This window comes from Typopeltis vanoorti, chromosome 16 (assembly GCF_054136105.1).
Source record: "Typopeltis vanoorti isolate ZY-2024b chromosome 16, IOZ_Tvanoo_1.0, whole genome shotgun sequence".
NCBI classification, from domain to species: domain Eukaryota; kingdom Metazoa; phylum Arthropoda; class Arachnida; order Uropygi; family Thelyphonidae; genus Typopeltis; species Typopeltis vanoorti.
In genome coordinates, this window is record NC_143564.1 from 3,275,517 (window position 1) to 3,302,233 (window position 26,717).

At 34.2% G+C, this 26,717-nt stretch overlaps 1 protein-coding gene across 1 annotated transcript in view; it reads left to right on the plus strand.

Moving 5' to 3' along the window:
• Positions 1 to 26,717, plus strand: part of Tnpo-SR (transportin 3) — a 605,621-nt gene that overhangs the window by 376,418 nt on the left and 202,486 nt on the right. The window contains exons 16-18 of the mRNA XM_090405918.1: positions 6,910 to 7,101; positions 13,580 to 13,671; positions 23,205 to 23,287. Of these exons, the coding sequence (XP_090262044.1) occupies positions 6,910 to 7,101; positions 13,580 to 13,671; positions 23,205 to 23,287 (367 nt within the window). The remainder of the gene's footprint in view (positions 1 to 6,909; positions 7,102 to 13,579; positions 13,672 to 23,204; positions 23,288 to 26,717) is intronic.

Sequence of the window (26,717 nt, forward strand, 5' to 3'; positions counted from 1 at the left end):
AAGCTTTTCTATGGGCACCTTGTCGTATGCCTTTTCCAGATATACAAAACTTAAGTACAGATCTTTGACATATTCCCACGATTTCTCAACCTTTTGTCTTAGAGTGAAAATCTGATCTTGACAACCTCTATTTGGACTGAACCTAGCTTGCTCTTCTCCAAGTTTCTCTTTCACAATCTTTCTCAACCTCTTTTCAAGTATGCTTGCATAAATCTTACTTGGAACACATAGAGAAATTCCTTTGTAATTCTCGCATTCAGTTTTATCCCCTCTTTTATAGACAGGTACTATGAGAGCTCTACTCCAATCATTGGGAAGTCTATCTTCTGACAAGGCCCTCTGAATTTTGCAGAAACTTTTTTAACTCCATATTTTAGCATTTCTGGTCAAATATCATCTACCCCAGCTGTCTTTCCACATTTCAAGTGATTGATACTGTTTTCTACTTCAAACATTGATATGTACTCCTCTTTACATTCCTCTTGAAAGTTTTTTAGTATGGTTCTGTTACTGCTTGGTTCGTTTAATAGGCTTTCAAAGTAATTACTCCAGACATCTAGCATATCCTTATCTGCAGTTTTCATATCACCTTTATCATCTTTGATTCCTTTTACAATACTTTTTCCTCCATTTTTAAGCTTCTTCAATAGCCTCTAGAACATTTTGCCACCTTCCTGATATTTATTTTTTATATTCTTACCCATGTCTTCCTATTACTTTTGTTTAGCTACTTTTACACACAGCTTAGCTCTATTACATTTTTCTCTGTATTCTTTTAAGGCATGCACTGACTTATTTGCTAGGAACTTTTGGTATGCTTTCTTCTTTTCTAGGACTGTTTTTTTAATTGTTTCCACCCTGGTGTTCTTATTTTTCTATCCTTGCAGATAACTTCACCACATATCTCCCTAGCTGAATCAATCAATGTCTTCTTCAGAGTTTGTCAATGAAATTTCTTCAATAATGCTTCTATAGTCGAGTATGCAAATTACTTGTAAAAGCTGCTCAAGTTTAATTCTTTTTAAAACTTTTTTGCATACTGTTCATTTCAATGTGATATCCATTTTTGTCCTGCTTAGTACTAAGTATGGTCACTTCCAATTTCAAATCCTCTGCACACTCTTGTATCCTGAACGAACATGAAGATATCACTATCAACAATGACATAACATAGTCAATGAGTCTTTTCTTGTTTCTTGTGTCTTCTCTCCATGTGAACTTGTGCACGTCTTTATGTTGAAACATGGTGTTAGTAATGACCTAGTGCGTGTCCTGAGCAGAAGTCCAGTAAATACTTACTATTATTATTAGCTTTGCCCTTTTCTCCAAATTTTCCGAACACATGTTTCTGCAAGCTTGGTTGGATTCATTTCCTACTCTGCTGTTCAAATCTCCAACAAGGAACACCACTTTTTTTCCATTTTCTTTGTCAGCTGCCTGTTCTGATGACTCAAAAAATTCCTTCACTCCTTCCTTGGAAGAACTTTTTGTGGGACCGTAGGTATAAATAAGTTACATTTTCAATATCTCCATTTTGAAGTTTGCCCACATAACTTGAAACTACCTCCCAATCAAGAAGTTTATCCTCATGTTTGATGTTGAATGCTATCGCCTCCTTCCTTTCCTTGATCTTTATTGCCTTAAACTAACATTCTGTATTTATTATTTAAGGAGATCTCACCTATTTTTATCTTCTTTGTCTCAATAATGCTAATGATGTCCACTAGGTACTTTCCAGTTTTTCTTCAAGTTTGATTTTCTTTCCATTAATACTTCTTATATTGATGGTTCATGTCTTCAGTAATTCTGATTTTGGGTTTATTCTTCTTCTTCTAGATGTTGAGTTGGAGCTTGCTCCAGTAGCAAACTTTTCACTGTTCGCCCTGGTTCCCTGAGGAAAACAGCAGGGACCTTGTTTAACCAGGTGATGCCCTAACCAGCATGAAATCTCATTATGTTTTACCATTATATACATTTGTGGTTTAAGCTAGTAGAGAGTACAATTTTATTGGCTAAGTCCCAAATTATCCAGCCCATCCTTGTTCATTCAGTACCCAGTAGATGCCTACAAAAAGGATTTACCATTTGAAAGTGAGGATTGGATATTAAGTCAGAAGCCCCAGTCAATTCTCCACATTCTTGAAAGGTGATGTGGAGATCTCCTCCCAGTTATTGGGCTTTAAACCTTAAGTGAACCATTTGCAATCATGCTAAATTATATTAAAACATTGATTTTGAGCCATGGTTTCAGCTTTGAAATAATGCTTCCTGGCATTATTTTTAAAGTTAAAGTAATATAGCAAGCCAGAAATTGTGCCTTGTCCACAGAATGAACTGCTCTTAACACTAAACATACACACGTAACCACCATAATAAGATTTTTTAATACGTAAATATTTTGTCCTGAGTATCATAGGAGACATTCAGTACAGTTAATTAAAACAATACTAGGAATCACATACAGTTAGGGCGCATGCTTACAATGGAATCCTTCTATGTGTGCAGTAGCGTGTTATTAAATTAAAATATATCTGAAAAAAAAGGGGGGGGAGGGTACATTAAAAAGGGATAACAAATGTAAAATTATTTTACACAGTTTAGGATTACAATTTCCCAGACTTCCGGATAGTAAGAACGTCATTACAATTCAAATTGGGTCTGTGACATAGGGCTTCAGCACTTTCTTTATATAAATGTTCATGTTTATATAAAGATCTATGTAGAAGTTTGGTCTTTTTCTAATGGATCCTATGGTTTGGATTTTCAATTATGTTGTGCGAGGCTAGATTTCAGCGGTTTGATTTTTGGTTTAGAATTAAATGTGAATTTTTTTTTCTTCAAGGTGTTCTAGAAAAAGGTTGACTAAGTTTGGTGATGAGGGAGACCCCCATTGCTGTTCCTTCCTCTTGTTTGTAAATTTTCTCTTTCCAAGTGAAGTATCCACATGTAATAACAAATTTGAATAATTCAGCAATATCGGATGGAAATTTTGAGATAGTAAGTCTATCGTTTCCTTATGGAGAAAATTTTCAAGCAAGAGGAAGGAACAGTAATGGGGTCTCCCTTATCACTAAATTTGGCCAACCTTTTTCTAGATCACCTTGAAGAAAAAATTTTTCCATTTAATCCTAAACCAAAAATCTGGTTACGATATGTCGATGACATCTTTGCTGTCTGGGGTCATTCACAAGAACTACAGTTGTTTCTAGATGAAATCAACCTTCTTCATCCTCGCATCAAATTCACACTAGAAAAAGAATCTCTACAGGGTATCTCCTTACTTGGATGTACACATCCAAAGAAAAGAAAGTAGTTTAATCTCCACTTCTGTTTGTCGCAAGCTGACATTTTCAGGTCGCTACATTCACAATTCTTCGGCTCACCATCACCATAAGGGGCAATCATCTTGATTGTAAGGGAAGTGGTGCTCCCATGTACCCCTAGCTGGATCTATCCTCTTGTTCTTCTACTTTAGGAAGATCCACTCACTTTAATCTTTCCTATAAGGCCTTATCAGCCAACTCTTTTTTTTATTTTATGACCCTTATGCTATTAGAGTACTCGAGGACCATCAGGTCTTTTCATTTCTGGCCTTGCAGCTATGCCCTCTCTATAAACCTTACTATAATTCTACTATAATCTACTCTTTCCCCCTTCAATATACCCTATTCCTCCTATGGGTTTAAATTTGGAAGAAGGCTAGTTCAGAAGCCTTAAGGTAGCAGCCCTACCACTGAACTATTCCATCGTCAGGCTAGTCCCCTGACATGGAGAACATAATTCTACTTGTAAGCTGACAGAAAAAGATAATCTGATTGAATGTATGGAAAAATGACCCTGGAATGGAAAAGGTAAAACAAAAATGGAAACGACAAAATATAATACACATAGCAAACTGGAATGTAAGAGGAATAGAATATAAAGAAATAGAATTAGACCAACTATTAAATGAAAGAAATTTTAAAATAGCAGTAATCACTGAAACAAAAAAGAAATTAAAAGGAACTATGAGAACCGAAAATTTTAATGTGATATACAGTGGAGTTGACAGTGACCAAAGAGCACAACCGGGAGTCATGATTTGGATTCATAACTCCCTTTCAAAACAGTTAAAACATTATAAATTATGTAATGAAAGAATAATAGAAGCTAGAATAAAAATAGATAGAGGCTATTTAACAATAATTGGTTTATATGCCCCAGAAGAAGGAAGAGAACAGAATAATATTGATTTTTATAATCAGCTACAAAACACATATAATACAATAAATAAAAATGATTATATCATTTTAGCAGGAGACTTAAATGCAAGAATTGGAAACATGAAAATTAATAATAATATAAGAATACATGGAGAACGTACTCTAAACAGGAATGGTAAAAAATTGATCGACTTTGTAGTTTATAATAACCTAAAAATAATGAATTCCTTCTGATTCTTTGACGATACTTGTGACATAATGATTAGAAATATATACACGTTTACACAAGAATAATATTTAATTTGCCAAATATTTCGGTCTGAATATTACAGACCATCTTCAGTGGCTACATAGGAATTGTTCGTATTCCACCTTGTTTTTTAAAATATTCCTATGTAGCCACTGAAGATGGTCTGTAATATTTAGACCAAAATATTTGGCAAATTAAATATTATTATTGTGTAAACGTGTATATATATTTCTAATGAATTCCGTCTATAAACATAAAGACATACATAAATATACTTGGGCAGCAAGAGGATGGAAATCAATATTAGATTATTTTATATTAAATGAAAAGACATCAAAATTTTCACTAGATGTTAGAGTTCACAGAGGATATGAAATAAGCAGTGACCACTTCCTTGTTAAAATAAAATTAAGATTACCACCTAAATGGCTACAAGTAACAAGAATGGAAAGAAAATTTAAAACATTTGTTTATAAATGAAATAATAATAAAATGGAATAAAAATTTACATCAAGGTATTAAACTTTCTCCTGCAGTGAACTTAAACACTCTCCTTTTTGCTGACGACCAAATAATAATTACAAATTCTGAAGATAACTTACAGAAAGCTATTTTAGATCTAAATGAGATAGCCAAAGATTATGGCATGATAATATCAACAGAAAAATCAAAAACTATGGCCTTTAAAGGACAAGATCCAGCAAGAACTAAAATAGTAATAGATAACAAGATCTTAGAACAAGTGAATTCATTTAACTACCTAGGATGTATGATCACAAATGAAAAAGATATAAACCTAAAAATTGCAAAATATCTAAAAATAATACGTGTAATTAATTCTATATTTAAACCAAACCTAGTTCAAAAACAAACCAGACTAAAAGTATACAATACATTAGCTCTACCAGTCTTAATGTATGGAAGCGAAATCTGGACAATAAAACAAAAAGAAAAACAAAGATTAATAACAGCAGAAATGAAGTTTATGAGAAAAACTGCAAAGTATACCCTATTTGATCACAAAAGAAACGAAGAAATTATGAAAGAATTAAACCAAGAACCAGTAATAGAAAAAATTTAAAAATATAAACATAAATGGATGGAACACGTTTCAAAGAATGAAAACAGAAAGATTACCAAAACAAGCCATTAGGAAAAAGAAAACCAGGACGGCCTCTTAAACGATTCAACGATGACTTCTAAGGCTGAACAGGCCATGCTAGACCTAAATCCTTGATACGCATGGTGATGATGACCATCCTTCTCAAAAAATTTGGCATCATTAAATCATTAGTAACCAGAGCGCACAGACTCTGCTCCTCTGAAAAATCTTTAAACCAAGAGTTGGAAACAATCAAAAATACAGCCATACAAAATGGATACAAGCCAAACACAATTCAAAAAATCATCAGCCACTTCTCTGCACATCAACCCAGATGAGAACAAGCCTGTAGGATTCCCATACCTTATGTCAAAGGCATTTCTGAGCGTCTTTCAAAAATTATGAGGAAATATAAATTGAATGCTACCTACAAACCAGTCAACTAGATCCACGATTGGTTACCTTCTCCTAAAGACAAACTCTCACTTCTGATGCTACCTGGTGTGTGCGAGGTCCCATGTTCCTGTAAATTGTCCTACTACGGACAGACAGGTAGATCCATTAGCAAATTCATTTCGGAACATCAAGACCACATCCGTATTATCAAACTGCTGAAATCTGGCCTCGCACAACATGGAATTGAAAAACCCAAACCATAGGATCCATTGGAAAAAGACCAAATTTCTACATAGATCTTTATATAAACATGAACGTTTATATAAAGAAAGTGCTGAAGCCCTACGTCACAGACCCAATATCATAGCCAGATTTTTGAACTGTAATGATGTTCTTGCTATCCCTAAAGTCTGGGAAATTGTCATCCTAACCTGTGTAAAATAATTTTATATTTGTTATCTCATTTTAATGTATCCCCCCCTTTTTTTCAGATATATTTTAATTTAGTTCTATAACACGCTAATGCACTCGTAGAAGGATTCCATTGTAAGCATGCACCCTAACTGTGATTCCTAGTATTGCTTGAATTAACTGTAATGAAGATGTCCTATGATACTTAGGACGAAATATTTACTTATTATAAAATCTTATTACTGTGGTTACGTGTGTATGTTTAGTCATGAATGCTCCACAGGTTTCATTATACAACAAAGCTCTTAACTCTGCAAATATAAAATAAATATTTCTGATGTTGTAACTATTGTATGATCTGTCTTCATGATAATATTTTGTTCACTCTTTAGAATTATCTAAACTATGGATGATTAAATTTGTTGTGTGTTGAAGTGCATAATTTTATTTTTGTGTACTGTCATTTTAAGTGTTATATTATGATATATTATACATTACTCTTTTATTTGTTTATTTATTTATTTATATTTATTTTTTTTTTTTTTAAGATCCTGTTTTGAATTTCCTTCTGAGTTGCTTACAGCAGCATCCTCTAGCAACAGTTGCAGCATCAGCTCTTCAGAGTATATGTTCTACTTGTAGAAAGCAAATGGTATCACACTTTAGTGGTTTACTGCACATTGTTCAGGCAATTGATTCCTTCTCCCTATCTAATGAAGCAGCTATTGGACTTTTGAAAGGTAATTGAATAGATTAACGGTAATAAAGATATTGTAGTGTAGTCATGTTAAGCCATTAATCTAAAATATGCATTAGTGACAGCCATCTAATCCTGCAATCCTACCTCCCTCAATGAAAGATGACAGCTTTTGTAACTGTTTTGTGTTGTTTTTCTGTATTTTATTTAAAAACATAATCTTGTTTGTTAATCATTAGTTTATGGGTTCATTATAAGGGTAAAAATTCGTAAATAGTCTTCTATTAAAAAAAAATACAATGAAATATCTTTCCCCTCCTCCCAACAGACAGACACACACACTTATAATATCTTACTCATGTAGGTGGCCCATAGTTCTTTTCAAAAGCTATTGTGGAAATCAAAAACAATTTTTTTTTTATCTTGTGGTTTCTTGTATACTTTTTGGTTCATAAATTTATTGATTAGTTCATTGATGCCATTGGTAATTTCAGGGTTTCCATTACATTACTTATTCTTTCTGAATTCATTATGAATTTATAAAGAATTCTGGATTCATTATGAAGTAAAAATAAAGATATTACCTTGTTATAAAGGTTATCCTCAGGAATACACACATGCATGCACGCTGGATCACCAACTACATTGGTACACATTACAGTATGTTACATATAATTGCTTGGGTCAACCATTAACCCTAGTGGAGAAACCTATGGTGGAGAAAAAAATAAGACAAATAAATTGGTTAGACTGCATTTGCCGATTACTAGTTAAGAGTTTAGCTCCTTATAGTAGTGTTATTGTAAGTTTTGGAAGTAAGTGTTGCCTGAGAGCCATTGGATCATTATGAAATTTAGTTTCTGTGCTTTTCAATGGCTGAGTTATTTCAGTTTAAAAAATTATTTGAGTTCTTTTCTGGAAAAAGAAAATAACACTTTTTCATGCAGCCCTTTCCTCCATAGTGTAGGACATCTCTGGAACTTATTGCTCCAGAGATGTCTCATAGACATTACTGCATGAACACTGTTAAGCCACACTAGGGAACAGTATCCTGCTCTGGGTTACACTAATTCCCAAGATGTTGTGTGTACTAGCATCTGCATCCCATGGGGGGGGGGGAGGGTTCTGCAAGTTAACCAGCAGTATTTGTTGAGTAATTTTTTTTTAAATCAAGGATCTGTCAAGAGTTACTTCATGACACCTTGATGCTCTATTGTATTTTACTGTGCTATTACTAAAATAGACTTTAGGAGCATAGTTTGATTGGCTGTTATTAAATGAAAAGCAACAATTTCAGTTTTTTAGGTTGTAAAAACCACTGTTTAAAGTAGCTGTCAAGTTTTGATATGTCCTCTGTTAATGTATTCTCTGCAGTTTGTGTGATGGACTCTGAGTTGCAATTCCACTGTTAACTGAATACATAAATTTCTGTGAGACATTGGTGGCAATGTCATAAGTGTAGAGATTGAAAAGCAACGGAGCTATTACAAAATCCTTGTGGAAGACCATTTCTTAACTTATGAATTGCTTTTAGCATCATTAGAATATACCTGAATCCATCTATCTGACAGTATATTATTTATGAGATTTGCAATCTTAAGAGAATGGATAACCTCTAGGAATTTCAGAATTAGATCCTCTAGCCATACCATGTCATAAGCTGGTGAAAGATATAAGATAATCTCCATTTTTATGCATTTATAAAAACAGTGTTCAGTATAGGTGGGCAAGGCCAATACCTGATCACAGCAACTTCTGTTAGGCCTAAATCCAACCAGCTCTCTGGATATCTTGCTGTAAATGATCATCTTATTGTACAGTAAACTTTCAAGAAGTTTCAAGCAGATGGGGTCTTTTCCAGGTTTTAAAATAGCTATATAGTTTTATATATATACAGGGTGGTTATGATTAAAGTTCGCATTTTGAAAGGCTGTAACTGGGTAATTACTTTTAGTGGAATGATTTAATATTTAAAACGATGATATGTGTGGCAATGGAATTTTATTTTGTGCAAAAACCAATGCTAGTTCTAAAAATGCCACTAGGGTGATAAATAGCACTGCAATACATGTAAATTTTATATGGTACTCCTGGTATGCAGAGAAACAATGCTACCATACCATTTATGCAAATGTCCCCAATAATATGCTTCAAAAGAAGCTTCTATAAAAGCAAGTAGCTGTCAGTTCATCGCCTTTGAGCAGACAATGTGTTAAAGTACAGTGTCACCATTACCGAAGGATCGTGCACTTTTCATGAAGTTGTTTTACCAAAATAACTGCTGTGCCTTGTTAGCATTGTGAAAGGTGAGAACATTAAAGGGATTAAAAACAGGTCCTATGACTGCAAATGATTTATGCAAAATGATCCAGAAATTTGAAGAAACGGGTTCCTTAGATGTCAAACCTGGCAGAGGATAGAAACCCATTGCCATTGAACAGCAGATAGTGGAGGAAGTAGTCACAGTGTTAGAGGAAGAAAGAATGGTAAATGTCGTAGGAAGCATCAGCACATGCCATATTGCATGGTCCTTAGACAAACCCGTAAGCACAGTTCACAAAGTTGTAAGGCAAATTCTGCACTTCTATCCTTACAAGATTTCCCACGTTCAGAAGTTGCTTAATCCTGACTGGGGTGCACAAGAAACATTTACCCTGTAGTTTCTTGCTCAGACTGAACTGGACAACAGTTGGCCATGGAACATTTTCTGGACTGATGAAGCTCACTTCCATCTGGGCGGTGCTGTAGATGCACAACTTTAGAATGTAGGCAACTGTAAATCCACACATCGTTTGACAGATTCTGTTTCATGTCCTGAAGGTCACCATTTCATGTGGTTTTTACAGTGGAATTCATTATCAGACCTTTCTTTTTTGAGGAGCTTGTTCCTGCTGGTTTCATTACCTGTGCTGCTAATGGCCAGCAATATGCATTTCTCTTAGCAAATCAGGTGATTCCAACACTTGAGCAGCATCAGTGCCTGGATTCAACAGTTTTTATGCAGGATGGTGCCCTTCCCACCCACCCACCCCCACCAAGCAGTTGCTTTAGACACATTTTACTGAGGACAGAATCACCAGCTGCCATTTTCGTACAACATGGCCAGCGCACTCACCAGATCTGAACCCCTGTAACAATCGATTGTGGAGACATTCTCAAAGATATTGTCTATCATGGACATATGGCCAACGTGGATACTTCAAGACCAGCATTACATGCCATATCCACAACGTTTCGAGCGAAACTATGTACTGTGGTTGAGCATGCAATTTTGTGATTTCAGCACGTTGCCAACAATGGAGGACAGCATATCAAACATGTTGTTGTGTAACCACATAACGTGCAATGTTTACCCTATGTTTTGTGATGTTTTGAATTACCCACTATGGTATTGCAGCACTCTGTGCCACCTTAGTGGCAACTTCTAGAACTAGCAGTGGTTTTTGCACAGAATAAAATTCCACTGCTGCACACATCATCATGTTAAATTTTAAACCTTTCTGCTGAGTAGTTACTTTACTTAGTTACAGCCTTTCGAAATGTGAACTTTAATTATAATCACTTGTATGTATTATAGCTATATATGTAGTATAGCTGTGTTATAATTTGGATATCCTACAAATTAAAAATGAATTAAAGTTAAGTTAGTAATAAGGCATTGATGTTAAATCTGGTTTCGGACAAGGATGTACATTATCCCCTATGTTATTCATTATCTATATGGATAACATTATGAAGGAAAGTGGTATTAAACCTGATATCAAAATTTTACTGTCACTCACCTCATTATTGTTTGCATACAGTTATATTTTCATTATTCTTTACATCCACTCTTATATAGAATAGTGATTTCTTCAGGTGCCCGATCCATTCAGATAAAAATCTTTCATTTTTTGTCTCCTCATATCCTTACACTTATCTCTCCTCTCCTTTTTAATGAGCGCCAACATTGATATTATTCTACATTTTGGAAACAATTTGGACTACTTCTGTTGGGTAGCCTGCTCTCAAGCAAGAAATATCCAGATGCAATTTTTCAACAAACAGACAAAATCTAATGGTTGAAGTAACAAAGATAATTTTTACCAAAATCTTCTTCTTGCTCAGTCTCTTCATGTCTGAGGACTTGTGACCCTAGCTACAGTGTCTCTCCATTTATTTCTGCCTTTTGTTGCAGCAATGGCCAACTCCAAAGTATGTCCAGTGATCTTTTTAATCTAGTCCAATCATCTTGGTCTTGGACATCCTCTTTTTCTTTGTCCTTCCACTTTGCTCTGGATGATAAGTTTTTCCATGTTGTCATTTTCATATCTTGAAATGTGACTGAAATATTTGAGAATTCTTTTATTTACAATATCGCATAGCTGCCTCTTGATTTATAGTTTCATTTCTTGTTATACTTTCATTAGACCTTTTGTCCATCCAGGAGACTCTCAACATCCTTCTCCAGCATCACATCTCGAAGCTGTATATCTTGTCCATATCTTTCTTGCTGAGTGTCCAAGATTCAGTACCATAAATGAAAATCGAAAATACCAAACTATTGACCAGTCTTGATTTAGTGGTGCTAGAAATGTTTCTCTCTTTCCATATTTTCTGCAATTGCACCATTGCTGATCTTGCCATGGTAGTTCTTCATTTAATTTCTGATTGACATCTACTCTGGGTGCTTATTAAAGCTCCAAGGTTAATGAATTCATCCACCTTCTCGAAGTCAATGTTGTAGGCGAAATTGTCATTTTCATCTATGGCCATGTATTTTATTTTATCACGATTAATTCTTCAACCATATTTCAGGCTTTCCCATGCAACTCTTTTAATGAGGGACTCCAATTCACCTTTGCTGCTAGCAATAACAACGGTATCATCAGCATACCTAAAATTATTTATCTTTATACCGCCAACTGAGAAGCCGCTACCATGTCCAGTATTTATCAAAATAAACTTTGTCTAAATATATACTCCTAGCCTTTGTTCGCGAAGTAATTTATCTCTTTCTCCTATTTTTTACAAACAACTTAGAAATGGTATAGTAGTATTACCTTGTTCGTTAACTAGCTTTGTATGTACGATATACTACAGTATTGCATATTTCATTCATTTTTACTTAATTTTACTACAATAAGTTAGATTGGAATGCTGCATTAATGTTAGAAAGTAATAGTAGCATGCTACCAATGTTTTATCGACAATTAAACATTCACTGACTGGCTACACTCGACTCTCATTACAACAAACTTGTATAAGTTGCAGGAATAATTTATTATAGTTGTATAGCGAATTTATTTTATCAAAGCATTGTTCCTATGAGGCTTTGATCAGGGCTTTTCAGTTGTTTGTTATAGTGGTGTGTGTGTGTGTGTTATGAGTGTTCTTTGTCATGAAAGCATTACATTATGACTTTCTCAAACTAAATTGTACACAGTGATAATAAATAAATAATATTTATTAGTAAATTCTCGTTTAATCCTTTATCTAAGTGTAAGCAGACAAAGTTTGTGCATGAAGTATCTTCACATTTATCATTTGCCTTAGCATCCCATATGCAAAGCACAGATTCTTTTGAACGTGTGTAATGTTATGCATTATGGAGAGGGTCAGGTTTTGACCTTTATTATAGTAGACTAGTTGCAAAGATATCTCACATGCAAGCTTTGTTTGCTTTCACTTTGATAAAGGATCAGACAAGAATATAATTTCTTATCAAGTTTAATTTAATTTTTAACCAAGTGAAAAAACTTTCGACATCTATCTCTAATCCAGAGAATTTTAATAATGTAGTGATACAACTATTTATTATCTGTATATGGGAGATATATCATCAGACTTTCTCTCTTTTATGGGTTTGGTTCTCACTAATGACATTTGTTAAAGCTTGGTATTAGGTTTGCTTACTCCTGCAGAGTAGAGAGGTTTTACTAATTGGCGAATTTTTTTGCCTGTCACTTGGTGGAACCACTGCTAACCTCATTACTTCCGGTCTGAATCACTCCAGTACATGACAGGTTAACTCAGTGAGATTTAAAGTGATCTTGTAGATCAGAGTTTTTGGAGAGGTATCCCCACACTTAAACATACCTCATTAAAAGTTGACACATATCTGGATAGTAATCCTCCCTTAATGCATAGCATTATACACCAGAAAGGATGTGTCCTTTGCATTATAAAATATTAAGGCAATTGATGTGACGTCATCAGCTTTTATATACAGGTAGATGAGTTGTGAAGATACCTAATGTGCTTGCTTACAGTAGGATAAAGGATTAAACAAGAATATAATTTCTAGGCATTTTAATTTAATTTGTAACCAAGTGAAAAAAAAATTTCTGCAAATAATTAAGAGTAACTAAAATAGTATGTTTTTTAAAATTATATTTTGATATGATAGGCAGCTAGTAGTATTGTAAATTATGTAAATGAGTTATGTAATGCTATTATAATATGTAATACATTCTTTAAGCTTATGTCAGGCATTGAAATTAAGAAGAAATTTTGATTTATATTTTATATTTTCATTTTAGGTACAACATTAATCCTTGGACAAATGCCATCAGACAAAATCACAGAGGGACTAAAAGAGCTCTGCCAAACTCAAGTTGGGCCACTTTCAAATGTGAGTGATGTTTGTGTGAAAATTTTACAGGTGGGGTTAGGATATTGCATAATACCATCATACACACACACACACACACACACACACACACACACACACACACACACACACACACACTTTTAATTATTTAGAATATTTTCTTTATCATTGCTTAATGTTATATAATTAATTAGAAATGCTTTTGTATTGTTGGATAAGTTTGGGATGACTTATGAAGTAAAAATAATAGTCTGTTGTACTTAAAGGCCATTAAGGCTCATGACTAATCCAAATTGGCTCCTATAACCATAATTTTAGGATTAGTTGAATAGTCTTATGCCTAGGTTGGTTTGCCTAATAGTAGTATGAAAAATGAGTTTCCAGGAATGAAAAACTCTGTCACCTTAATATGAGACCAGCTGATTCATCTTCAGTTGAAATACCCTGATAACAGTTCATTGCATCCTTTACATGATTCACACCCAAGTTTTCTCAGCCAAAGAGTTTAGTCCAAACTGACTGAGTTAAGTCAGCTCCTTGACTTATGGATTAATTCAATTTAAAGACATAAAAATTAACTATTAATTTCATTGATATTTTAAATCTTCTACTTTTATCATCATCAGGAACATATATGGAGCATGAATCAATAATTTGATTCATTGGATTAATATCACATCTGATTAATATCACATATCACATCTGATCATTACTATTTAGCCTTCTTGAAAAAACATTAATCCATGGGTAATGGAGGAATTATTTAGTAGCTATTGAGTTTTCTATGAGGAACGAGTTTAATATGTCTAAGCCATGTGGCCAAATAAAGAACACATCACAAATATATCTTGCTCAAATAGAAGGTTTGAGATTGGCAGTATCAAGAGCATGTTTTTCAAAATGCTATATAGAAATATAATATATAATATGTCCTTCTAAGAGATGAAACCAGTATGGATTAAAAAACAAACAAACTAGATAGCAGTAATGTTTGGAGGGGGGGCAGTACATTGGAAGTGTAATAAAGGGAGATATTTGTAAATAGGGAGGTGTCATCAAAACTCACCATGATATTGTTATTATTTAAAACTAAATTGTGGATTAAATATTTAAGATGAGTTGAATTTTTTATACAAGATGAAACGTGGAGATGATTAAACCTGTTGTTTAATTATTTCTCTGTGCTAAATTTCTTTCATTATTTGATTATGTGTGTAAAACTATTATCTAAGCTGAAATACATGTTGACTAATCTTTCTAACTCTTCTTTGCAGCTATTCCATAGCATTTGTATTCCCTCAGAATACAGCAGACCAAATCTATGCAGATTAGTCCGTGTGTGGTCATATCAAGACCTTGTTAATAAAGAAGCAAAATAACTTCCTTATTCTTATATGTCATTGTTTGTTCGTTTCAGCCTCACAGTTATCCTCTGAGTTCTTTTTTCTTTCTTCCTCCTTTCACGAATCTAGGCCAGGTGGCCTATTAAGGAGTTGGCACAGTGTTTCATCAATCTGCCTCTCTTTCTTCAGCCTTTTGGTTTTACTTCATCATCTACCTGGGTAAGAAAGAGAGGCTGATTGTTTCATCAATCTGCCTCTCTTTCTTCAGCCTTTTGGTTTATACTTCATCATTTACCTGAGTATTCTATCATAGGCCATTCATTCTAGATGCTCTTTCCATTTGGTTCTGTATTTTTCTATGGTTTCTCTGATTAGTGATTGGTTTAGCTTTCTCACTGTCTTCATTTCTCTTTTTATCTAGTCTTGTATAACTAGACATCCATATAGCCTTCGGAGAACCGACCAGGGCTTCTGACCTAATGTCCAATCCTCACCTTCTCGTGGTGCGCCCTGTTGGGTATCTCCTGGATACTGAACGAACGAGGATGGGCTGGAAATTTGGGATTTAGCCGACCAAATTGTAATTTTATTGGTTAAACCAAAATAAAAAATGATGGTACAACATGACAAAATTTTATGCCGGCTGGGGCGTTGCCCGGTTAAACAAGGCCACCGTTGTTTTCGCCAGTGAACCAGGGCTAACAGCAAAAAGTCAGCTATTGGAACAAATCTGAAAGCACACCACCAACTCAACATCACCAGAGTTAAAGATCGGTACTATCAACATAAGAAGCCTGAATGGCAAAGAAATGGAGCTAGCTGAGGAATTGGATAAGTACCAGATTGACATAATAGGAGTGACTGAAACAAAAAAAGACAAAAACTGGTGAGATCTTTCTGAACAATAAATACAAAATGTTATATTCGGGCAATGACAATCAAGGAAAAGAAGGAGTAGCCATAGTATTCAACACAAAATACGAGGCTAATCTTCTTGAATGGCAGGCACTCTCAAGTAGAGTAATGTGGGCAAATATGAGAATGGCGAACTAGACAATGAGACTTATTTGTGCCTATGGCCCCACCTAAGGTTCTACTAAGGTAGAAGTGGAGGAATTTTTTCAGGCTTTAGAAAAAGCATCTGACACGATGAAAAAGGAAAAGTTGGTCCTTGTTGGGGATCTAAATAGCAGAGTAGGAAATGATTGTGAGACATACAAAAATATTTTAAGAAAATTTGGAGAAAAGAGCAAGGCTAATAATAATGGCAAATATCTGTTGGATTTCTGCTCAGGACATGGAATGGTTATTATTAACACCATGTTCCAACATAAAAATGTGCACAAATTCACATGGAGAGAAGAAGCAAGGAATAAGAAAAGTCTCATTGACTATGTTATTGTTGATAGCGTTGTTTTCTCCCTGGTGCAGGACACCAGACTGTGCAGAGGATTTGAAATTGGAATTGATCACTATTTAGTCTTGACCAGGATAAAATTGAATTTCATATTGAAAAGAATAACATGTAAGAAAGTTTTAAAGCGAATAAAAGTTGAGCAGCTCTCAGATGTGAACTGTAGACTAAAATACACAAAGATTATTGAAGAAAAAATGAAAGAGATTGAGAACAGGAATCAAACCTTGGAGATTCAGTGGCAAGAGCTGAAGAAAGCCCTGATTGTTTCAGCTAGAGAGGCATGTGGTGAAGTTGTATGCAAAAGATAGAAAAATTAGAACTCCATGGTGGACACAGGAAGTTAAACAGGCAGTGAAGGAAAAGAAGAAAGCATATCAAAAGTTCCTGGCAAATAAGTCAGCTTGTGCTCTTAGAGAATACAGAGACAAATGTAAGAAAGCTAAACAGTGTGTAAAACTAGCTAAAGAAAAGTCATGGGAGCACTTTGGCAAGAACATAGAAAATAAATATCAAGAAGGTGGTAAGATATTCTGGAGGTTGTTGAAGAAGCTTAGGAATGGAGAAAAGAGTGCTGTAAAAGGAATTAGAGATGATAAAGTTGACATGAAAATGGGAGAAAAAGATATCCTTGAAGTATGGAGTAATGACTTCGAAAAACTGCTAAATGAAAGAAGCAGTGTTGACAGCACAGTGATAAAAAAAACACTGACTAGGCATGCAGTCAGGAATATATATCCATACTTGAAGTAGAAAGGGCCATCAAAGGCTTGAAATGTGGAAAGGCAGCTGGAGTAGATGATATTCCACCAGAAATGCTGAAGTATGGTGGTATAAGAGTCTTACAGTGGCTGCACTGCATAGTTCAGAAAGCCTGGACAGAGGAACGAATTCCCGATGATTGGAGTAGAGCTCTCATAGTACCCATATATAAAAAGGGAAATAAAACTGAATGTGAGAATTACTGAGTTATTTCCCTACTGAGTGTTCTTGGCAAAATCTATGCAAGTATACTTGAGAAACGGTTGAGAAGAATTGTGGAAAAAAAGCTTGGTGAAGAACAAGCTGGATTCAGGCCAAACAGAGGCTGTCAGGATCAGATCTTCACTTTACAACAAATAGCATGGGAATATAACAAAGATCTGTATTTAAGTTTTGTCGATTTGGAAAAGGCATATGATAAGGTGCCAGGAGAGAAGCTATTCAATACGCGGCAGTTATATGGTGCCAACGGGGCATTATATCAAGCAATACTTAGTCTTTATTTGAGTTGTAAGTCAGCAGTTAGAATTGAAGGAAGTACAGGAAGATGGTTTAATGTTAAATCTGGTGTGAGACAAGGATGTACATTATCCCCTCTGTTATTCATTATCTATATGGATCACATTATGAAGGAAAGTGGTATTAAACATGATATCAGAATTTGAGATGTTAATGTCAGCTTTTTGCTTTATGCAGACGATGTTATACTTCTAAATAAATCCATTACAAGTCTGCAAGATTCTCTGACTAAATTGAATAACTGTTGTAATAGATATGGTATGAAGGTCAGCAATAAAAAGACAAAGACAATGAAAAGAAGCGGAATCATTGAAAATGTCAACTGTGTTTTGAATGGGAAACCTGTGGAACAAGTAAAACATTTCAGCTACTTAGGCACAATTTTTAGTGAAGATGGTAAATTAAATATAGAAATAGACAACAGAATCAACAAAGCTGGTATGGTAGGAAGTCAATTGAATAAATTCATATGGAATAAGAGAGAAATTAGTCAGAACTCTAAATTAGCTGTATACAAGACAGTGTTCAAATCAGTTTTAACTTATGGATCTGAGAGTTGGGTCAGAAGTAAAACACTTGACCAAAGACTAGAGACCGCAGATATGAGAGTCCTGAGAAAGATTAGAGGCGTGAACAGATGGCATCAATGGCAACATCATATTAAAAACGAGGACATTAGGAAATAACTTGACATTGTTAGCATCCAGGAATGCATTAGCAGAGCTAATCTCAAGTGGTATGGTCACTTAAACAGAATGTGCAGGAAAAGATTAGCAAAACAAGTGTTCTCTTTCAGGTTGGCAGGAAAACGACCCAGAGGAAGACCAAGATATAGGTGGATTGATATGGTACAAAGTGCCTTAGATGATAGAAATATCATCATCATCATTATCATCAAATTCCTGCCATGTACCCTCAAGGGGCGTGCAGAATATGATAGTACTACTTGAAAAAAATTACATCATTACTAACTTCCTATCTACAATTTTCCTCCAAATCAGTATGTTGGTTATCAAGACTCCAACATTATCAGATCTTATATTTCTATCGTCTAAGGCACTTTGTACCGTATCAATCCACCTATATCTTGGTCTTCCTCTCTGTCGTTTTGCTGCCAACCTGTCAGAGAACACTTGTTTTGCTAATCTTTCTTCACCCATTCTGTTTAAGTGACCATACCACCTGAGATTAGCTCTGCTAACTCATTCCTGGATGCTGGCAATGTCAAGTTCTTACCTAATATCCTCGTTTTTAATATGATATTGCCATTGATGCCATCTGTTCACGCCTATAATCTTTCTCAGGACTCTCATATTTGCGGTCTCTAGTCTTTGGTCAAGTGTTTTACTTCTGACCCAGCTCTCAGATCCATAAGTTAAAATTGGTTTGAACACAGTCTTGTATACAGCTAATTTAGTGTTCCGACTAATTTCTCTCTTTCCATATGAATTTATTCAATTGACTTCCCACCATACCAGCTTTGCTGATTCTGTTGTCTATTTCTATATTTAATTTACCATCTTCAGTAAAAATCGTGCCTAAGTAGCTGAAATGTTTTACTTGTTCCACAGGTTCTCCATTCACAACACAGTTGACATTTTCAATGATTCTGCCTATTTTCATTGTCTTTGTCTTTTTATTGCTGACCTTCATACCATATCTATTACAACAGTTATTCAATTTAGTCAGAGAATCTTGCAGACTTGTAGCGGATTTATTTAGAAGTATAACATCATCTGCATAAAGCAAAGAGCTGAAATGAACATCTCCAATTTTGATATCATGTTTAATACCACTTTCCTTCATAATGCATCAGCTCTCATCTTAATTGGTCCAATGCAATTAATTGCAGGATAACTTTGAATCCTTCTGCATAGAGTGGGGGATACAATCTGTTTGTTTTAGGATTTATTAGAAAACAACAATGAAGGTGAATGCTATATTTGATTTGTATATTGAAATACAGTCATATCCCCGAGTTACGCGAATCTGGAGTTATGCAGTTTCATATATGTACGTATTCCCGTCCCGCCTCGCCACTAGTCATATCTTTTTGGTGCTGGCTGCATTCGCCAGTGTCGCACATGCTGTGAACAAGCACTGACATGTTTCGTGCAGTCTCCATTCATACACGATTTTTATAGTCTACAAAACTACTTGCGATCGTTTAATGTTATGTTCTTGATAAAAATTTTATCACATAATAAATAATGTCATCCAAAAGAAACAAGTCCGATTCTTCTACAGCTAGCAAGAAAAGAAAAACATTGACTTTTGAAACAAAACTCGACATTATTAAGGATTTTGAAGGCAGAATGAATATTTGTGAGCTAGCAAAGAAGTTTGATCTATAGGAATCCACAGTATGAACAATCATCAAAGAAAGGTTTACAGATTTTGGAGGACATAGATTCTAATGAGGAACGAATTGTATCCACAAGGCAAGGAATAAAAAAACCATTAGCTTGCTATGAAGAAATTTTGCATGACAAGAAAAAGACATTATGCCGTCAGACGAATCTATTAGATTTTATGAAATCATTGACATCGAAATAACTTTCTATTTTTTTACGTACGAAAAACTACAATTATGATTATATTTCTTAAAAAATATAGGTGTTTTTGTAAACTTTTGGTCCCAATGAACTAATATTTTGTATATTTGTATGCAAAATTATACCCGAGTTATGCAAATTCGACTTACGCGCTTTTTGTTGGTCCCGCCTATCATAACTTCGGGGTATGACTGTACAAGATGAACCCTCATTTATATGACGTAAGAATAGGAAAGAATGTGTGAGTAGAAACATTTTCATTAATGGTAAACGAATTATTAACAATTATCCTTTGTGATATGTGTCCTATAAGTTGCTGGGTAAAGCTAATAGCAGGATCCTACAAAGTCTGAACATGAATAAGTCAATTAAAAAAAAAAAAGCTATGAAGAGAGAGAGAGAGAGAGAGAATATTGCAGGAATAAATATGATTTGATGGAGCAACAAATCATCTCATAAAATTTGTTACATATGTTATGTGTATTTCTCTGGTTTGTATATCTTTTGCTCTGTTTTCCAAGAATTTTATTTTGTTTACTGAGACTCAGTATACATAACATCCAATCAGTATCGGAATAATCCGCACTTTCGGGAATCCTACGTTCATTAGTTTTTTTTTTTTTAGTATCAGTGGTTTCTTCTGTCTTATCAATCTCACATATGCTGGCATTTTCTTGTAGATCAGCAACGTCTTATAATACACAGAATATTCATTTTTATTCAGGAATAGATATTTTTTACTGTATTGTTTACAAAGACTAGAATAAAAATGGTCTCTATACCATTAAAAACCTTTGCAATCTCAACAGATGCTATACTGCACAAGCATAAGAAAAAACAATTAGCATTTTTCTCCTAACATCCACTTTCAAATTTTTAGTTCCAGAAAACTTGTGTAACAGCTGTTTGTAATACAGCCATCGGATACAGGAAAAAACGCTCAACTCATGACAAGTGACAACATTCAATTGGATTAGTTGACACAATAACAAATGCTAGGTGAGCTCAAAATATTAGCTCACCCAGAGTCGCCTTCTCAGTGGTTTAAAAATACTAAAACACTAAGAATTTGACCCGCTGTGCCCTCTTTACATATTTTCGAAGGGCTCAAGAGTGTATGCATTTTGAAAGCACACCCGGGCATGTGATGCAATGTTTACGCGTAGAAAAGTACCCTCTTCATGAAGCATTAGTATATTGTGTTCAATTTTAGAAATTGTGTGATGTCTGCAAATAATTGGGGAATAAATGCAAAAAATAAAATATCGGTGATACTGATATTTTGTGGATGAGCACCGCCCACCTAGCACACCTGGAATATTCGCCCCTGATATATATATATATATATATATATATATAAACTAAGCAGCTGTATTATGTAATATGCATGCATAGGATATCTCCAGATTGTGGTTGGAATATTGGAAATTAAAGTTCTTTTATTTCTTATTACGTGTTCATGTAATTATCTCACAACAGCATAAAAGGTGATAAAATAAACTATCATTTTATTTTAATTTGTAAGCCTTCTGATATTTTGCTGGATTTGAAATGAATATCCTCAAAAGCATTCATAAACTTACCGCATTATAGTGGAAATTATTTCAGTTGGTGGGGGGTGGAACTAAAGATATACCAAAGGTTTTTCAAAATTAGTTTTCAGTTTTAAATAAATATAGCTCTGCTTGTTGAGATTAGGGGTGGGTAGTGCTTCACTGTTACCTCCAAAATTAGCTTCACAAATTTGTAACATCTTCTGTGTTGTTTCCTTCCATCTGATTCTATGTAAACAGATGCCGATGTTAAACTCGAATTACCTCTTTTAGTGATTATTCTTTTTGTTGTTATTCTCTCTATTCTTCCAGATAGGAGTTAGCAGCTCTCTGAAATGATATCTGATTTCAACTATTGTGACTTATTTTAAGATCACCTTCAGCCTTCTCTCAAGGTTACCTTTATCTCTAATTGTGATGATCTGATACTAGGTTTTTAGTTCTTGCTTTTTTTTTCCATTGCAGTTGGAATTGTTTCACTATAGTGCTTTGTGTTTGTGATTCAAAGATGCTGGTTTAAAATCCAGCAAGTATTAACAGATTTAATAAATTCATAGTTCATTTTGCACTAGATGTATTTAAATAATTTTCTCAGCTTATGCATGTAACAAAAAATATAGAATTTTATTCAAAAACCAATATTTTTCTTCCATTACTGTGAACATTATCAGGGGACACAGATCATTAACTACACTCAGTGAATCACAATAATGAGTCATAAGTATCATGCATATATATTAGCTCATGTCTCAGTTGCAGCTGAAGTAAATGATTACACTATTAGAGTTCAAAGGAACAATTATAAAAAGTTGTGTAAATTAAAAAAAAAATCCAAATAATTATTAATTTTAAAAAAATGAATGATTAATAGTGATCACTTCGCAAAATTTGTAGATTGGCATGCAGTCTGATCGGTTGATGTTCAGATGACAGTTTGCAACTTTTTACAGTTGTTCCCTTGAACTCTAATAGTGTAATCATGTACTTCAGCTGCAACTGACTAACTAGTATATGCTTGATTTATGACTCATTGTGATTCATGTTTTGAATGTAGTTAGTGTTTCATCTCAATGATAATCTCCATGTAACGTTGGGTGAAATATATTGTGGTTTTTGAATAAAATTCTGTATTTTTTGTTACATGTGTAAACCATGAAAGTTATTTAAATTTTGTCTTAATATTTCAATATTAATTAATACCAGTAAAACAAATAACATGACTGATGACAACACCTAAACTTTTCTCCACGTTACATATGTGGGTATTTCAATCTGTTAAATTCTTAAATATCATTTCTTTCTTGTCCATGTTCATATGTACCATAAAAAAAATTTCTGCTAATTTTTATTCTTATAAAAGATCTGTACATTATGTGTAACTACATTTAACAGATGCTTATAATTTCAGCTTTTAAGTGATGTAGATAAAGTAAGAGAAGGAAGTAAGAATGATCCAGCAGTTTGGTTGGACAGACTAGCAGCTATTTTCAGGTAATACAAATGATGAGTTTAGATACTTTCATTTTTTTTCCCTAGCTAATTTCAGAAACTCAACTATAGAAGTGATATACACTGTAAATTTTAAAAATGCTAGGCAGAAATTGCTTCATGCATCTTTGAATACATGAGCAGAGCTAGACAAAATAAATAAAATTAAAATGAAGTACTGTACTGAAGTTTTAAAATACTTTGGTCATCTCCATAATTAATACTTAAATCAAGCAAAAGGCAAACAAATGTTTGCACCACTGACAAACTGTGGTTTTAAGGAATCTGTGATAAAGCCCATTTTTGTTTGGTGCAATAATGATTATTATAGTTAACAAGATTTTACATAATTCCCTGTGTCCCAACCAAGTAGAATCAAACAGTCCTTCATTAGTAAATAAGCATGTCCATGAAATAATATTTGTAAGCACTTTTGTATACTAATAGCAGTGACTTAAATCAAATTGGTATCTTTTATAAGTAAAAATAGCATAATTTGATATAGTAAAAGGGACCTATCCTTGTTAAATCTTGGATAGAATATCCTTTCCTTTAGTGTTACATGGTGATCAGCTTTTTTTTAATAACCAGTCTGTTTCATATTAAACCACCTTGGCATTTCAAAAACCTTCTATGGTAATGATATAACTGTAGATACTGTAGGTTGATAACCAACCTTTCTTGTGTGGAATCTTCATTTAAAAAATTAAAAGTATTAAATGATGTGGCAATTTTCATTTGGAATGCTATGCACATTAGTTTAGTGCAGAGGTAGACAAGTTAATATTTGCTATAATATTAGTTAGAATTTCAGTTTAAATAATAATAATAAAGCTGTTTATTTTCTCTCCTTGTAAATATATGAGTCCTGTGCTACTATTACTGAATTACTCATTCCTTTGGAAAGAATTATAGGTTTTTAATAGGCAATTTGAAAATAAAGATTTGTCTTCATTTTAGAAATAGCTTAAATGCAGGTTAATTTCTGAGCTGTATCATAAATACTGTTAATATGAGAGAGTGTGGCAAGGAAGTCTAAGAGTTAACTCTGGAACAGAAATCTTAAGATCAATTGGAGAAATCTCAGCAATAATTTTTTTTTAATATCCAGATTGGTTTTACTTTTTTCTAAAATGCCGAAGATTGTCTTTCTCTTTGTTATTGTCACATTACTTTCAACAAAAGATCATCATTAAATTAAATTTTTCAATTAATCACAAGTCTATACTTGTTACATTTGAAGCAGGTGCCACTATATATTTCAGTGTGGTCATGAAACACTGACTGAATTTTATTTTAAAAATTCAGTAATGAAAGTCCCAAACCAAAGCTCAGTAAAGGAAATTTACTAATGAGCTATCCACAATAACAAACACTTTCTGTCCATAGAGATTTCCTGGAGATATGGAAATAAGATTTTAAAGTGGAATGGGGATAAAAATTTTTTAATTTTTATCAATTTTATATATCATCATCAAATTCCTAATATATATCCACAGATGATGTACTGGATATTATGATAGCACTACATGAAAAGATTGGGCTTCCGTAGCTCAGTCGGTATATACAAAGCCCTTTGGTTAGAAAGATCTGGGTTGATTTCCATCCAAGACCTGAAGAACCTTTATCTGGTCTTTTTCGACTACATGTGAGTTAGCCGTTCTCATGCAGAGGTAGGGGGATGAAAAACTTGGGTTTGTCGTCCTCCAGAACAGGCAAACAGCCCCCCCCCCCCATGAATACACGCATCTACAGACATAGGCCTCACCAGAAGGCATAGGGCTAACCACCTTATCCTCAAGGTGGTCGCAGTTTCGAATCGTAATAAGCCATGCCTAATACGAATGTAACAGGCAACTAGGCTTAATATACGTAAAAGAAGAAGAAGACATGAAAAAGTTATATCATTACTAACTTTCAGACAACAATTTTCCTCCAGATTAATTTATCTGTCAAGACTCCAACATGATCACATCAATCCAACTAAATCTTGGTCTTTTTCCTGCCAAGCTGGCAAATAACACTTGTTTTGCTAACCTTTCCTCACGTGTTCTGCTTAAGTAACCATACCACCTGAGATTAGCTCTACTAACACATTCCTGGATGCTAACAATGACAAGTTCTTTCCTAATATTGTCATTTTAATGTCATATTTATCAAGTGTTTTATTTCTAACTCAGCTCTTAGATCCATTAGTTAAAATTGGTTTGAACACTGTCTTGTATATATCTAGTTTAGTATTTTGACTAATTCTCTCTTATTTCATATGAATTTATTTTGCTGACTTCCTTTCACAGCAGCTTTATTAATTCTCTTGTCTATTTTCATATTTAAGTTACAACTCTACTAAAAATTGTGCCAAGTAAATAAATGTTTTACTTGTTCTATAGATTCTGCATTCAATGTACCATTGCTGTTTTCAATTTCTGGCTATTTCCATTGTCTTTGGCTTTTTATTTTTATTGCTGATTTTTCATACCATATTTATTACAGAACTCATTCAGTTCAGAGAATCCTTCAGACTTGTACTGGATTTATTTAGAAGCATAAAGTAAAGAACTAAGATTATTATCTTCAATTTTGATATTAGGTTTACTACCACTTTCCTGTATAATGGGATGCATGTAGATGATGAATAACAGTGGAGATAATGCACACCCTTGTTGCACACACATCAAAACCATCTTCCTGTACCTCCTTCAATTCTGACTTCTGACTTACAGCACAAATAAGAGACTATGTATTACTCGATATAATGTCCTATTTACATCATTTAACTGTAGCATTCTGAAGAGCATTCCTCTTGGCACCTTGTCATATGACTTTCTAGATCTACAAAACTTAAATCCAGATCTTTGTTGGTCACCTAGGTTTCTTCTTGTTGGGGAGGAGGTTGAGAGGATCCAGAGGCGAGTGATCAAGATGATAGCAGGTCTATGGAATGAACCTTATGAAAACAGGTTGAAGATTTGTGGGTTGCAGAAATTGGTTGATAGGCAGAAAACAGGAGATATGATTGAGACATTCAAATTGCTGAAGGGTTTCTATAGGATTAATTCAGAGGATATTTTTGAGAACAGGACTAGTGGTAGGGAGGATTAGGCGAGTGATCAAGATGATAGCAGGTCTATGGAATGAACCTTATGAAAACAGGTTGAAGATTTGTGGGTTGCAGAAATTGGTTGATAGGCAGAAAACGGGAGATATGATTGAGACGTTCAAATTGCTGAAGGGTTTCTATAGGATTAATTCAGAGGATATTTTTGAGAACAGGACTGGTGGTAGGGAGGATTAGGGGACATCCATGGAAGCTGGGCAAGAGTGTTGTTAGTAAGGGTGTTAGAGCTGGATTTTTTACTTTTAGAGTGGTGAATGAGTGGAATAAGCTGCCAGAGTCTGTTGTGGGTGCTATGACAGTGAATGGGTTCAAGGC